Genomic DNA, 15,702 nt, shown 5'->3' on the forward strand with positions numbered 1-15,702 from the left:
GGTCAGTAAATGCATATATTAGGCCTTAAATTTTCTTTTTCTTTCTTTTCTTTCTTTCTTTCTTTCTTTCTTTCTTTCTTTCTTTCTTTCTTTCTTTCTTTCTTTCTTTCTTTTCTTTCTTTCTTTTCTTTCTTTCTCTCTTCCCTCCCTCCCTCCCTTCCTTCCTTCTCTCTTTCTCTATTTCTCTCTTTCTTTCTTTCCATGATATAGTCTCCTTGTCTCATGTGTAGCCTCCAAGCGATAAACTGATGAAGGTGACAGAAAGCAGGAAGGCTTGGACATTACTGCAAAGGGATATAGAAAAGTGATAGCTCTGCCTTGAGCTAGTTTTTCTTCTTCCAGTCTTGTCTTCTATCCAGAAAATGTCAACTGAAGTGTTATTATTCACCGGCTCACCTAGTGTGCCAGGGTGGGCCAGCATCAGCACTCAGATCCCTTCTCATTATGTTTGTTACCTGTCCCATTCATTTCATGTTTTACTCACTTACCCTGAAAAGCAGAAAGTCTTATCTGATGTAAATGTTCCACTCAACTTTCAAGATCACTTTTACAATCCCACAGCTTGGGGTGGTTCCGGGGACCATTCTGAGACTTGGTTCCCGGGACTGGCCCCAGCAATGTTGGAAAATGCATGGTTCATCTCTGGGCCTCCTGTTCCTGTCATTCATGTCAGTTATTCGCTGAGTTGTAGGCTATGCCTGGGGCACTCCAAGCGAAGAGAATAGCCTCATGGTTCCTACCTTCGTAAATATTCTGTGTCCTGCTCACTCCATTTGGAGCCTGTTTTCTCTTCTTGCTCTTAGTGGTTTTAGGCTGAGACGCCACCTTCCCATCAGTCAAAAGTCTAGGACAAGCATCTAATAAACTCATTCCCTCTAAAGATTGTATTACTCAGGATGCTTCTTCTCCTGGAGAGATTGTGTTTTAACTGAAAATAAAGCTCTGGTCCCACATAATTTTTAATGACCCTTGTAATAGTAGTGAGGAAGGCATTCTTGGCTTCTAGGAAGCCCTGTCATGTAGGCAGCTTCCCATCTCACCAGCAAGAAAGGCCAGCAGACTTTCTGATTGCAGCCTGGGATGGGAGTACCACACTAATAGTAACAAGACCTACCACTTACTTGAGTAGCTCTATGAGCAACCCAATGTGCCAAGCTCTTTGCCTGTATTATTTTACTTAAAATTTTGAGAATCCCTAGAAGATACATGTACTTATGTTATTCTACAACTATTTTATGCAGAAGAAGACAGAGGTTTATGGAGACAAGTGGGAAACTTGAAGGACAAATTCAGGAGTTCATGATCCTGACAGGAGAAACCCTGCTAAAGCATAAAGTACACGTATGTTTTCAGTTCATTTTCATTATATTTATAGAAAAACAACACATTGGGAATATCCAATCAGTCTAGTAGGAATACTTGTTTCAAAAGGGATATTAAACTTATCTCTAAACCTTAGGAGCTTCTAAGTAGAGGTTCTAAAACCCTTTACTTAATTATATGTTTTAGTACATCACAATCAACGTTTGATTTAATTTCAGTTGTTTGGATCTTTTGAAAGTAGACATAGTCAGATAAGCATCAGATGATTAGTTTAATTTAGCTCATTAGAGTTGCCTCCAGGGGAAATCCTTTATTTTTTGTAATTCAGATACACTGGCAGAATATCACCATGATAACATAATGCATAACTCTTTTCACAGAATAACTCAATTATAGAACCCCAGAATTGAGAATTAAAGAAGGATGTAAAGTAAGATCTGGTGAGACCACAAAGGATTGAAGTTCACTATGACTATTAGATTAGAGACACCTGTTTCAAATGGTAGGTCTTATTTTTGGTTTGCTTTGTTTTAACACATTAAACTTCTTAGATTACCTCATGGTCATTTGGCAGAAGTCCATCATAAAAAATGAAAAAAAATCACTGGACTCTATGTACATTTAGCCAAATTCTTCCTCACGAGAACATAGCTGTCTTTCAACAAGACGTTCACCTACAAACACTTCCCCTTTTCCTTGATGTAAGGAAGCACAGATAATATAAATTCATCTCGGGAAGTAGTGACGGACAACTGCTTCATCAAGTGAAGCTTGTTCCAAGTTTTATATTTGCCTCCTCTTCCTCTTGGAAGGCATCCCCATCATTTAAAAGAAAATACAATGTCATATCATTTACTCTAAAATTCATACCTGGGGTTCTGATTCCAAGTTGATTTTGAAAGGGTGAGCTTTCCCATCTTCAGACACCTGTGGAGACCATAAGCGAGTTTCTGCTCTGTAAATAAAATGAAGTCTGTAAACTCCAAATTCTCACGGTACTTCCAGTTTTAGTATACTTTAATTTCCCACTGTGTTTGTGAAAATACTAGCAACCTTATTAATTTAAGCAAAAACAATATTTTTTGCTTATTATTCTGTATTTTCCCATCCAATTAGTTTTACATTTTTAGTGTCCTTTTGGGGGAATCTAGACTAAATCAAAACTGCCTGGAGCACACTGTGCAGTGTCTGGAGAAAGTAGGCCTCCAATGTCTGTGGGAAACAGCACAGCAGAGGGAGGTTCTGTCCTGCAGATGCTGGGAGGCGAGCTCCCTCGGTCTCCTCTTCTTCCCTCCTGCCTTACCCAGGCCACCTCAGGAGACAGTGAGTGATCTGCCAGGGGGATTTGCTACTGGCATCAAGGAAATGTGCCTTGTACAACCCTTCTCACGCATCTACCTGGGACTCTGTGGCTCCTAAGGGACTGCGTGCTTGGCAGGAACATAGGTTATGTATAGATTGGGAAAGAATCTATTTCACCCCATGAAATGACAGATTGGTGGACTGATTGATCCTTCCATACAACAGCAGGGAAGATTGTGAATATGATAGTAACAGGGTAACACAAAGATCCACTATGGTAAAAAACTGATTTCCATGGTTCAGTTTGAGATCAGGGTTCTGATGGCAAGAGATCAGGTTCAATTTCTTCATTTTTTTTTTTTTGGTCAGAAATGTCCCAGTATCTAACACACTCATTTTGCACATGCATTCTTATACCTTCTGGGTTGAATTCTGTACAAAACAGTCAAAGGCATACAGAATATTAGCAACTAATTTTGAACATGATCACCTTTTGGCAAGTCAAGAGATTCTTTTAGGAAAATCTCTAAATTCCATTTCATTCTCTACCACCTCGAGAACAGCCGTACAACTAGTCCCACTGTTCAGTGTTTATGTGGCCAGTGGTTATATTTTCATAGTCAATTAACCGAGTTAGTACAGGAAAAGAATTCTCATAGCCTCTTTCATTATTCTGACATTCCAGAGAATTCTTTTCAGAAATGATTTGCCAACGACTACTAGATTGACTGACTTTAGTGAAAAGCAGATGATAGTGGCTGATATATAAAAAAGCCAGTCAAAATTCTAGGCCCTGGGACACTCCTCCTTACTGGGAAGATGAAACCATTTATAGTTCTGGTTCAGGTTCTCCTGCAAAACAGATCAGATTTTAGCACCATTAATTAAGGAGCACCTGTCAATTTTGAGACACAGCTGGTGTCCTGCTGCTTTAATCCTGTCCTGTGCATCAGCATGAGTCATGGACTCTGTACCAAAGCCATCAATGGCCAGGATGACATCTCCAGGACACAGGTTGGCAGCTGCCGCCTTGCTTCCTGGAGTTATCTGGAAGAAATCAGGGCACCATTTAAAAACCAACATCCTGCAATTTCTTGAATTTTGTGCCTGACATTTTAATTTCAGCCTGGTAACATTTGCAATGTTTAACTGGGCAGAAAATCTTAAATCTAACTTACAATAACTCTTAACTGGTCAATTGTGTTATCTCTATTTTTACATCATGTTAAATAATTTTGTTTCTTACTAACCACATTTTGTCTATCATTGTGTCTGTTATTCTCTTTTAAAACATCTTTCATGATTCTGTCTGAATCATGTTTTCTTCATTTGAAAAATATTTTTTAGCTTTTTGTCATCCATAAGTCTCTATTTGAGAATAGAGTTTTATTAAATTTAGTCAACTTTTATATTTAAATTGAAACTGCTTTAACATCCCTATAATTTATCATCTTTAAAATTCATACAAGAGGCATGCAATGGGCTGAAAGTTTGTGTCCTCCCAAAATTCATATGGTGAAATCCTAACCCCCAATGTGATGGTATTTGGAGATGGAACCGTTGGGAGCTAATTGGCTCAGAAGTGGGATTGGTGCACTTATAAAAGAGACCTCAGAGAGCTCTCTCTGCTCTCTTTCCACCATGTGAGGAAGCAATAAGAAGTTAGCTGTCTGCAACTCGGAAGAGGTCCCTCACCAGAACCCAACCATGCTAGTACCCTGATGTGAGACTTCCAACTTCCAGCATTCTGAAAAATAAATTTCTGTTGTTTATAAGCTACCCAGTTTATTGAACTTTGTTATAACAGCCTGAACTAAGACAGGACACCTAGGGTGTAGAAATCTAGAGAAAGAATCACTCTTGCACTAACAAGAAGATGCCAGATAATACATAAAACTACAACTTTTCTTGAACTCTTCAGACAGCTGAAGTCACAGGGCAATGAACCTGAAATCTAAGGAAAGAGAGGTACCTCCAAGAAAAGATATGACATGAGCATGGGCTCACCTGTAGCAGAGCACAGAGGAAGATGTGGCCACCATACTAGCTGTTAAGAAGAATTCAGCTAAAATCATTATCAAATTGCTAAAGATTGAGTCTCAGTTAGCATGAGTGTATAGAACCCCTGAGAACCGCAGATACAAGGGAAGTTTGTATTCGCTCAAGGTCTCTTCTCCATGAATAAAGAACAGATAAAATAAATGGAAAACAACTAACAAGATGGTAGATTTTAATTAAACCATATCAGTTACATATCATTAAATGTAAATGGTCTAAACACACCAATTAAAAAAACAGAGATTGTCAAACCAGGTAAAAAAGCAAGATCTAATTTTATGCTGTCTACAAGAAAGCCACATTTGGGGCAGGGGGTAGGTAGGAATGAAAGGAATACTTAAGGATATGGGATATGGGAAAATATGGCTTTCCATATTTTTAAATGTTTAAAAATATAAAATTTGAAATTATTACTATGTTGAGTATTCAGTTAAAGGCAATGATTCTTTTAACCGCTATGCCTACTCCCAATTTGTCTGGGTAAATCCCAACTATATACCTCTTTCTAGACTCACATGGATCTTACCCTGTCTACTTCTCTCATGTCATTTTACATCATCCCTGTTCCACGTTATCCATGGTGCTGTGGCCCTCCTGATTTCCTTTCAGTTCCTCAAACAGGCCGAGCTTGTACTCTCTTTGGGCTTTATATGCACTGTTGTTTCTGCCTGAAATGCTTCCCCCACACTTCACCCAGTTGCTCCTGCTCAGACATTAGGTCTAGGCTCAAAGGCTACATTCTCAGAGAGACTCCCCCTAACATGTGAAGTAGCTTCTCTAGTTCCTCCCCCATTATTCTTCGCCAGTACACCTTATTCATTTCCTTCATGAAAACTATTTATACCTTTATGTTGGTTTATTTACCTATATGTTGTCTGTTCTCCCAACTAGAAGCACTTTAGGACATGTATAATATTATGTATATTTTTAATACTTCATAGTATATGCCCTAGTATTTAGAATTAATGAATATTTAACTGAAGGATGAATAAAAAGACTATTTAAATCATAGCTTGTAGAAAAAGTGTTAGTCCCCATATATCCAAAGGTTGTGGCTATTAGTGTCAACTTATCATTGTTATGTTCCCACTAGAGCAGAATAATACCTAGAACTTGACTTAAATCTCAAACTGCTCTAGGAATAAACTAGGTTGTTCCTTATGCTTTACTTGAGGATTAGTCATTAATTTATTTGATTTTTCTTTATTTGCTTATTCTAGCTATCTATTTAACTTTGTGGTTCTAACAGAGATCCATGTTAATCTAAATAAATAAAATTACTAAAATAATAAATTCTCATGTGTCCTAGATCTTATGCCTCATCACTAAAATGTTTACGTACTTATTTTATTTCTATGATCATCTCACTATAGTGACCATGATGATTTTCCAATAGGAACAGTTAATAGCAGGTGGGTGAAGGCACTAGGGATTATTACATCTTAGCCTTTGGAAGGCATTTCATACATGTTTTCCATTTAGAAATTCTCCCAGACCCAGAACTGCTAGAAGAACAAAAGTTTCCATCCCAAATGTGAGTTGTAGGGATAAAAATAATCTTAAACTTTTAATTTTCTCTGGTATAGTTTGTCAAAATCAGTACTTTCTATTTTTATTTTCTATTTTTTATAAGACCAGAATGCTTTTCTTTGAGTTAAAATATGATAAAGTATGTCTCAATGTGTTTGCTTTTAAAGCCCGACTTAGCTTTTCTAACATACTTAAATAGATTTAAGTTATGTAACAATCAATCTTGATTCGGAAAAGCCTAACTTTTTTTTAGCTTGAGTCAGGATGGGTGGAAGGTAGAGTTGTGTGTGTATGTGTCTATATCCATTTTAAACAGAGACATCTGAACTTAGATATTGAATAGCTATCGAATATCTAACTTAGAGATCTTAGATATTGAATACTACTAAAAGTTATTATTAATAACAATATTAATACTAAAGGTAATAATACCTTCTTATATTTATGCAAAATGTTATATTTGCAAAGTTCTTTCTCATACCTTTGACTATTAGAACAACTCTCTAAGAGAGGGCGGACAAAGAAGACTGCCTCTGTTTTTCAGAGGAGAAGAGGTGCCTAAGTAACCTGTGGTTTCCTGCTAAGTTGGGAGAAGCTACACAGGTATGTCACCAGCTCTTTCAAAGAACTCAGCTAGGAAAGGTGGTGGACAGTGATGGCCAGAACCCACTTCTGACTTTGTATTCAACCTGGTCATGCTGTCCACAGACCTCCAAGGAGGGAGTTGATGAGGAAGAAAAAAGTACAAAAAGAGAGGGATGAGAGAGAAGAAGAAAACATGGTGCCATTACTTCTTCCTAGTTTCCAAGTTGAGCTTGTCTAGTGATCAGACTGCTCAATTGACCTGGTTTTAGTAAGTTAAACTATGTTTAATCATAACAATGTATTATTTCCCAGTATTTCTTTAGACTATTACTTTATTATAATATTCTTACCTTATATTATATTATTACTCACAGTTTATTATTACTATGTTGTCCCAAATTAGGAGAAGAGAGAGCTGGAAATGAGGCATGGAGTTTTTCAATGGATTATTTATTATTTATGTTCATTGGGGTCTCAAATATCAAAAGTACTGGGGAGAGAATTGGACATAGTACTGCAATCAATCACTTAGCACCATGTTTTCAAGCTTGTCTGATTATAAGGGTCACCTGGGGTCCTTGTTGAACATAAAGGCCCCAATCCTACTCCAGATGTTTAGGATCAGGAATCAGAATCTCTAGGAGAGGAGCCAGGGAATTTGTGTTTTTAACAAGTGCCTCAGATGATTTCTATTATTCATATTAACCTATTATTGGGTCCATCTGGGGGAAAAAACTAATTTATAAAGCATCTATAGTTTTCCATTGATGTGGAAGACATAAGGGAAGTCAAAGATATGGCCCTGATGTGATTTTTAAGAATGAAAATTATTGAAATAGTTATGGCACAAGACAAGTATATACTGAAGTGCTGCATGGATGGAAATCATGAGAAACCCCATCATTCAGTTGTTCTCCATACCTACCAAATAAACTCCATATGCCTCCCTAGAATCTAAAGCCCTGTAGCATCTGGCTACAAATGACATTTCTAGAACCATATCTGATGCCAGTTATATGAGAATGTCTGCATGCACCTGGGCATGGGTATTTTCAAAAGTTTTCTGGGTGGTTCTACTTAATATGCTGCCAGAGTTGAGAACTATTGTATTATTATTGAGAATTGATATCTTGCTTAATTCTTAAGATAATCTTACAAAATTGTTATTTCTATATTAAGATGAAAAAACTGATGCTCAGAAAGTATAAGAAGTTTGCTTAGGGTCTTTCCCCTGATTTCTATCTCTTTGGCCATACTTTTCTGGTAGAATCCTGGGCAGGTTTGTATCATGGCAAGTTATGTACATGTCCCTTCTCTTCTACTGATACATGAACTTCTGAGGAGATGGAAACCCAGCCAAATTATATGTGTGCCCTCATAGTGCCTTTCACATACAAGACATTCAAGTAATAAGATATTTGTGGGATGTATGAATATTATGAACACGTGAACCAGTGCTTTCATGTAGACATGGTCTTTGTTAGAACACAATTAAATAGGCTTTTATTCACATCAACCTTTCCACTACACTTGTTTTGGCCTGGAAAAGAACTGCATTCAACTGCAAACAGTCCTTTCTAAAAGTTTAAATTTCAAATCCAGTTTATAATGAAGTCATACATTTTTCTATGTTAAAGTCTTCAAAACTTAAGAATACACTAACATTTTCTGTGTTGGTACTCAAGTTCATATAGCACTATCAGTTACAACCATATCGATCCTGGGTGTGCTCTAGACAGGAAGGAGGGAGATGTGGAGAAGGGAAGGAGGGATTGTGAGAGAGACAAACTGGCATCAGATGTATGCAATCATTTTATGTCATGTACACAAAAGAAGCTTGTCCTGTACACTAGTCCTCCCTTATCTGTCATTCGCTTTCTGAGGTTTCAGTTACCTGTGGTCAACTTCTGTCTAAAAATATTAAACAAAAAATTCCAGAAATAAACAATTCATAAGTTTTAAATTGTGTGCTATTCTGAGTAGTGTGGTGAAATCTCACAGCCATCCTGTTCCATCCCACCCAGGTCCTGAATTGTCCCGTTGTCCAGCATATCCACACTATAGATGCCATCTGCCCGAGTCACTTAGTAGCTGTCTCAGCAGATCAACTGTCATAGTATTGTGGTGCTTGTGTTCAAATAACCCTTATTTTACTTAATAATGGCCCCAGAGTGCAAGAGTAGTGTGTCTGATTTATAAATTAAACTTTATCATAGGTATATACGTGTAGGAAAAAACCTAACATATATAGGGTTTGGTACTAGTCTCAGTTTCAGACATCCACTGGCAGGGTCTTGGAATGGATCCCTCTTGGGTAAGGGATAAGGGGCACTATCATACTCCTCAGGAATTTTGTGAAAGAAAATCTGTAACTGTGAGAGTAAATCCACCTTCTTGATGGTCGAAAAACTTAAGAGAGAGACTTCTTAGAACTTTCTTGAAAGAAAGAGAACAGATGCTCACTTAGAGAGGTGAACCTTAAAATTTACTCTGTGAAATGCTTAGGCCAGTTATACATGGTGTTTGAAATAACAACTCCTCCCCCCCTCAACTGAACATCCAAAACTTAAATTTTATATTGTATTAAGTACAGCACATTTATGGCCCAGAACATGCTTTCCTACAAATTGTGTGTATGACAAGCAATTGCTAAATTTGTTTTGAGAATGTCTGGTGTTTGATATACCTGACTTTTGATTTTTTTTTTATGATACAAAGACTATCTGGATGATTAACTGTATTGTAAACAATTATAGGGTGGGGCCCTTTGTCCTAATTTTGTGAACTGTAATTTCAATTGATGGAGAGGGTTATATCTGTTACCCTTCCACAAACTCTGGCTGGAGCACCATTGTCTAGGAGTATTGCTATAGTCTGTACTTGTATAGTGTGAGGCAGGGAGGGAAGGGTACAGTTTGTAGGAGGAAAAAGTTGATTTAATGGACTTGAGGAAATACATCTCATTTATGGGACTTTTTGTGGTATTGAGAGTGGACATTGGTATTTCAATTCTTTGTATTCTTAAGAACTTATCTAACATTGACAAATCAACTAATAATAAAACGATTCTCATTTATCTTTATTGTAGAGTATTTCTGAGAAAACATTCTGCACTATTCATGATAACAAAATTATATAAAAAATGAACGATCTAGTCAATCGGTCATACTGTGTCTATATTTATTCTACAACATATACAGTGTGCTAGACACTGTGCTAGGCACTGAAAGGCCCCCAAATCAGAAAGTTCCTGCCTTGAGAGAGCATGCAGTCTGGTGGGAGACAGATGTATGCAAACATCTGTGGGGCAGGCATGATATAAGGAGAGGTTATAGGCCAAAAGCTATGGTAATCAAAAGGATGAAATGGTTGTCACAGGGAGAAGGCTCGGGAGAGGCGCTTGAATGAGTTTCCGTCGGCATAGAGGACAGTGGGGTGGGTGGGGAGAGGAGAAGTCAGGAGCAGACATGTTAGAGAACCCTAATCCATGCAGAGTAGCAGTACCACTGCCTAGGTGTGGAGTGAGAGGAGGGAAGGGAGACAGAAGGGAGAGAGAGGGAAGAAGGAGAGTGGGAAATGCAAGTTGGGAGGGCAGATGGTGAAAAGCCCTGAATTCCATGCTAAAGACCGTGAGTTTTATTCTCTATAAACTGGTGATATCACTGAAGGATTTTAAGAATGGGAGAGAGAGAAGCAACTTTATATTTTCCAAAGAAGGCTGGGAAGAATATGCAGGGGGAATTCCTGGAGGGGGAGACAAATGTCCAAGTGTGAAGTTAGGAAATCTCGAATAGGGACAGTGGTAGGAAAAAAATGGAAAGTGGTAGATCTTGAAGACATAAAATCAGTAAGACCAGTGATGAGTTGGATGGCACAAAATAACTCTTTGGAAATATCGTGACAATAAGTGGAATTTTTCACATGAGTGGACTTCAGAATGCAGGCTTTGGAGGCAAACAGACCTGGCATCAAATCCTGTCCTATCTCTTATGGTCATTGGCAGGTCAATGAACCCTTTGAAGCCTTATTCTCCTCGTCTGCAAAAGATGATGTCACTGCTACTACTATCATAGGATCATTGTGAAATTTAAGTGAGTCAGTGCATGTAAAGGGCTTAGAAGAATGTGTGGCAAGCAAAAGAGTATAATAGCACACATACAACTTTATTCACTATTTTTTAAAATAATACAAAAATTATAAAAGTAATAAAATAATTCTACTACCTAATAACACCGACAATTATTTTTGTGTAATACTTTTTAGTCTTTTTCCAAATGATTTTCAGTATTCTTAAAATTTCAGTGGAAATATTTTAAATTAGGTGTTCACTAAAGCATAAAAGTTCAAGTGCATATTGCATGCATTTATTCAATAAGAATCTACTACGTCCATAGCTTTGGGGACACTTGGGATACAAAACAGTTTACTTTTACCTGTTCTCCTGGAGTTAAATTAACTAAAGAGAAAAGGCATAATCAAGGGAAATAATCATATCTGGTCATGCACTGTTACTGAACCAAGTGTCAAAATGAGTGACACAAATTAGTTATGAGTTAAAAATTCCAGACAGAATTGGCTTCCCAGTTGATAATTAATTGTCTTTATATCAAACACATTTACCAATAGCTTCCATTGTTCAACTCCAGAATGTAAGTACTGCTTTAAAATAAATGTTTATATTATCAACATGAAATTTCAAACATATGATTAAATTATATTGACACATCACATGGTATCAGCAAAATATTTCTTTTTAAATCTTTTAAATGATTTTTGTGACAAAATTATTTATTTATGATTTAATATAAATATGATTTATTCTTTGTTAGGATTCAAAAACTTATTTCTTTTAATATAAAAAAATGAAAACTATACTCCAGAAACTGAAAATATTTCTTAGTAGAGATAATGGAAACTGTTTTCTTTGGTAAATCTATAAAAGGAATTGCTTGGCCCAGATTACTGAAGCGTTTTCTGCTTAATTTACTTAGGAACATTTTTTTGGGGTGGTTTAAACAGTCTTCATGTCTCATATAAAAACACATGTCAGATGTGTTTATATGTTTTTGAAAAATGTAAAACAAAGCTTGAAATGTTTCATCGTACCCTTCTATATGACACATGCTTTGAGAAATTTTAAAAAGGACGTTGGTTCCCAAATCTCATAGACATCTATAAATAGAACAGAATTTGAAAGGTATTACCTTGTTCAAAATCTATATGAGCAATCAGATTACAAAGTATACATTTATAAAATACAGTGTAAGCAGCAAGGAGAAGAAAACAAAGTATAAAATTCCGAAAACAGAAGTATAATATTATGAAAGCTTATGCCTTTAAATAGGTTTCAAATACTTTATATGTGATAACTAAAAGAATAATATTAATTTTCTATTAAGAAAAACACTTATGTTAGAAAAAAAATCAACTAGACCAAATAATGCTTTAGAATTAATTGTAGAAATTTACTGACAGGAGAGAAACGCTGAGGTTTCATTTTTACTTTTTTATTTTTCACAATTAGACAATACTCTTGAGAACATTAAGTTAAGAAAAGCTTGACTTTGATATTAAAGTATTAGTTTCAGAGTCATTAGCCTGGGTGGGTACTTTCCACCAGGTAAACTAAACTATCTGACAAGTTTTCTTTGTAATTTGAGTTATAGGTGATGATTCCTAAGCCAAGTTCCCAGCTTTGGAAAATATTTATTCAACATGCCTGGAAACTCAGGAATACGCATTAGGGATATTTTCTCTGTCTGGGCTGATATGAACGGTTCCAATTTGGCCAACCCAGGTTGTGCCCTGCGGACAGCGCGGCTGCTGACGTTTTCATCCAGACAAGGAAAACGCCTGGATGCGCGTCTAGCTCCAAGAAATAACCGCGGCGTACAACCGCGTGTCAGTCCTCCATTCCTCCTTCCCGGGCCCCACCTGTTTGCGCCTGGAGGGAGACAGGGTGTGGGGGGCGACAAGGCACCCCAGCCCTCGCAGCCTCGCCTTCCCTGAGCCAGGGGGAATCACGCCGTCACTTGACCTCTCCGCGGAAAGTTGCCAGAGACCCAGAGGATGCGGAGAGCTTCTGAGCTGACTTTGTTAATCCTCTGAGCCGCTCCGCATCCTCCGAACTTCAACTTGCCACAGAGTCGCCGCCGCCCTCGACCTGGGAGCCGCAGCCCAGGACCCACCGGCGCACAGTCCCGCCCGCCCCACCGGGGTTCCCGGCTACTCTCTGCTCCAGGGGACCCCTGGCGTCTCCCCGGACGCCAGAGTCCCCGACTTGCTGCAAAAGCAAGGCCGGCAAATGCTTACCCTGGTGATGATCAAAGGCTGGTTGAAGTCGATGCCCCCCGAGAGTCTGAAGCCCCAGGGCGCAGGGCCCGGGAGGACCACCGTCTGGGGCATGGTGCCTCCTGGCGCTGCCTTCCGCGGGGCGCAGCGAGGGGCGGCCCTGCCCACCGGGAGTGTCCCCGTCCGCGGCGGGGGAGCTTTATCACGGCTCGGGGGTGACGTCACTGGTCTCCCCTCCCCCCCGCCCCCTCCCACCAAGGAGAGCTCCAACTTTGGAAGTAAGAGCCGGGCCTGAGCCGCGGGAGTCACAGCGCGCCGCTGGGCGCAGCCTCCCGGACCCTCTGGCACGCGTTGGGGGAGGCTTCGGGTTACAGCTCCCATCACTCTTGAAGGAACACCTGTCCTGCTGTTTATCTCCTGCTTGCGGCTCAGCAGCGCACTTGAGGGGAAGTTAAAAGCCGTCAGACCACAGCCTTCATGCTTTCGATTAAAATAAGAAACAAGCATCATCAATACAGCAAGCTATTTAGCAAATCTGAGTGCGGTAATATTTACTTACTAGATCTATGACTTTGGCTAAGTTACTTAACGTCCTTCAACCGCAGTTTCCCCACCTGTCGAGTAGGGGTAATAGCTGTACCTACCTTGTAGGGTTACTGTGAGAATTTAATAAGCACTTCTGCACAGTACGATTCTCAATAAATATTAAACATTTCTACAATTGAAAATATATGTACATATTTACATATATTTATGGGTATATAATATACATTAATTAATACATATATAAATATACTTAAATTTTTTTATAAATGAAGAAATCTAAAAGTGAAAATGTGCAAACATATACCCTATCCGATGAATCATCTATTATAGAAGTTCGTATGAATGGACGATGAATCAGTACACTCAAAATATAAATACAAAGAATTTTGAGTGGAGCGGTTGTCACCTCCCTCAACTTTGGTCTCTCTGCACTATGTTTTGGATACATGAGAGGGGAGTGTAACCATAACCTAGGGGTTGAGGCTGCCCTGTGGGTAGGAGGTGCAACCAGGGTGAGGGTGCCCAGTGGAGTGTGAGTAAGGTGGACCAAGAGGACCTCAACACTCAATGAAACTGCCCACAGGAGAAAGGAAAGGCTGAGTATTCGTAGAGCATCTTTAGGGTCCAGGTGCTATAGTGATTGCTTTACACGTGTGATCTTGGTTTATCCTCACAAGTTCATCAGATTACTATTATTAGTCCCAATCATTTATTTTTTTAAGGTGAGGAGATAATTTCTTAGAAGTTAAGTAACTTGCCTAAGGTCACACAGCTAATGAATAGTAGAGCTGAAATAGAAAACCCAGGTCTGCCTGACTTCAATGTCTGCCTGGTACAGGAATAACGATCAGGAGGGCCTGGGTGGGGTCCTGTTGTGATCTCGGTGTGGAATCAAGGATTCCCGGGGGTGTGCATCAGGATGCTCTGATTCCCAAAGAGAGCAGGGAGGACGAGGGAAGAGATGCATGAAGTGCTTTTAAAACCCAAGAGCAAGGCTGCTGGGCATAATAATGTCCAATACGACAGGGCCGTATCAGTCTAGGAGAGCAGAGCCATATCATTCCTTTAAAAGAGCAGTTTGTTTGGAAGCAGTTTCAAGACTGATGGAGAAAAGAGAAAGAAGATACAGGAAGCCGTAAGCAAAGTGAACCAGCCTGGGAAAGCGTAAATCCCCAAACCAGGATGGGTAATACTTCGTCACTGCAATGGATTATGTAAAAGTCCCAGGGGACAGGCGTCTTATAATTCCAGACATTTCCCCGTGTCCCACCTGTGTTGTTATCAGGGACATAAGCATATGTTCTTGCTGATTTCACTGGCTATATTATTGCACAGCACATTTCTCCTGTCCGTCACTGGCTGTGTCTGTATGGTACAAACATACACACACATGCACACACGCAGAGGTCAATGCAGAAAAAAAATGAGACAAGTTATTTGGTGTTGTGTAATTGTTTATACCTTACCTCATGAGCACGTTTATATAACCAGTTGCTTATGTGATTTTTTTCTTTGTCTTTTTACTGGTCGTTTTGGCATCATTTAGATGTAGGCAACATCTCTACGGCAGCAGTATAATACCTTATGAGTTCTTAAGGCTTTGCAGAGAGTGGGGAAAGCAGGGACATGAAATATCAGTTTTTCTGTATCCTACTGTTCACTGAGACCAGCAGGAAAGTATCCGAGGTGACTGTAGAGGTAGAGGTGAGAATAGCTGCGAGGGAGAATTCTAAGGATGAAGCACTGGCCCCAATCCTAATTACTCCTATCTGCTTTTAGTTTGAGTGTTGTTCTAAGGAAAGGTTCTTTTTGCATGACTCTTTCATTTGTTTTCTTTTTCCCTTTTTAAACAAAACAGTGGGGCAGTGTTTTGTACAGTGGGTGGAATAAGAATCAACTGTCCTTGGGAAAGATGTCAAGGAAAGCTTCCAGAGGAAGGGATGTTAGAGCTGGATCTTAAAGGGTAAGTATTTTCCACGTGGCTGGAATTGGGAGGGGAATAGAAGGGAGGACATTTAAGGCAGAAAGAACTATATAGGATGTGCAGTGGCAGGGTGACAAGGAACA

The 15,702-nt window shown here is 39.0% G+C and overlaps 1 protein-coding gene across 2 annotated transcripts in view; it reads right to left on the reverse strand.

The window, feature by feature from the left end:
• Positions 1-13,362, reverse strand: part of PDLIM3 (PDZ and LIM domain 3) — a 32,716-nt gene extending 19,354 nt beyond the window's left edge. The window contains exons 1-3 of one of the 2 annotated variants that reach the window (XM_012644031.1): positions 13,111-13,362; positions 3,521-3,672; positions 2,194-2,278 (exon numbers count right to left, since the gene is read on the reverse strand). In XM_012644031.1, coding sequence (XP_012499485.1) covers positions 2,194-2,278; positions 3,521-3,672; positions 13,111-13,203 — 330 coding nt within the window. In that variant the 5' untranslated portion in view covers positions 13,204-13,362. The remainder of the gene's footprint in view (positions 1-2,193; positions 2,279-3,520; positions 3,673-13,110) is intronic. The other variant, XM_012644030.1, reaches the window with a different exon arrangement.
• Between the last annotated feature and the right edge of the window lie 2,340 nt (positions 13,363-15,702).

Source organism: Propithecus coquereli, unplaced genomic scaffold, assembly GCF_000956105.1.
Source record: "Propithecus coquereli isolate 6110/MARCELLA unplaced genomic scaffold, Pcoq_1.0 Scaffold203, whole genome shotgun sequence".
NCBI classification, from domain to species: domain Eukaryota; kingdom Metazoa; phylum Chordata; class Mammalia; order Primates; family Indriidae; genus Propithecus; species Propithecus coquereli.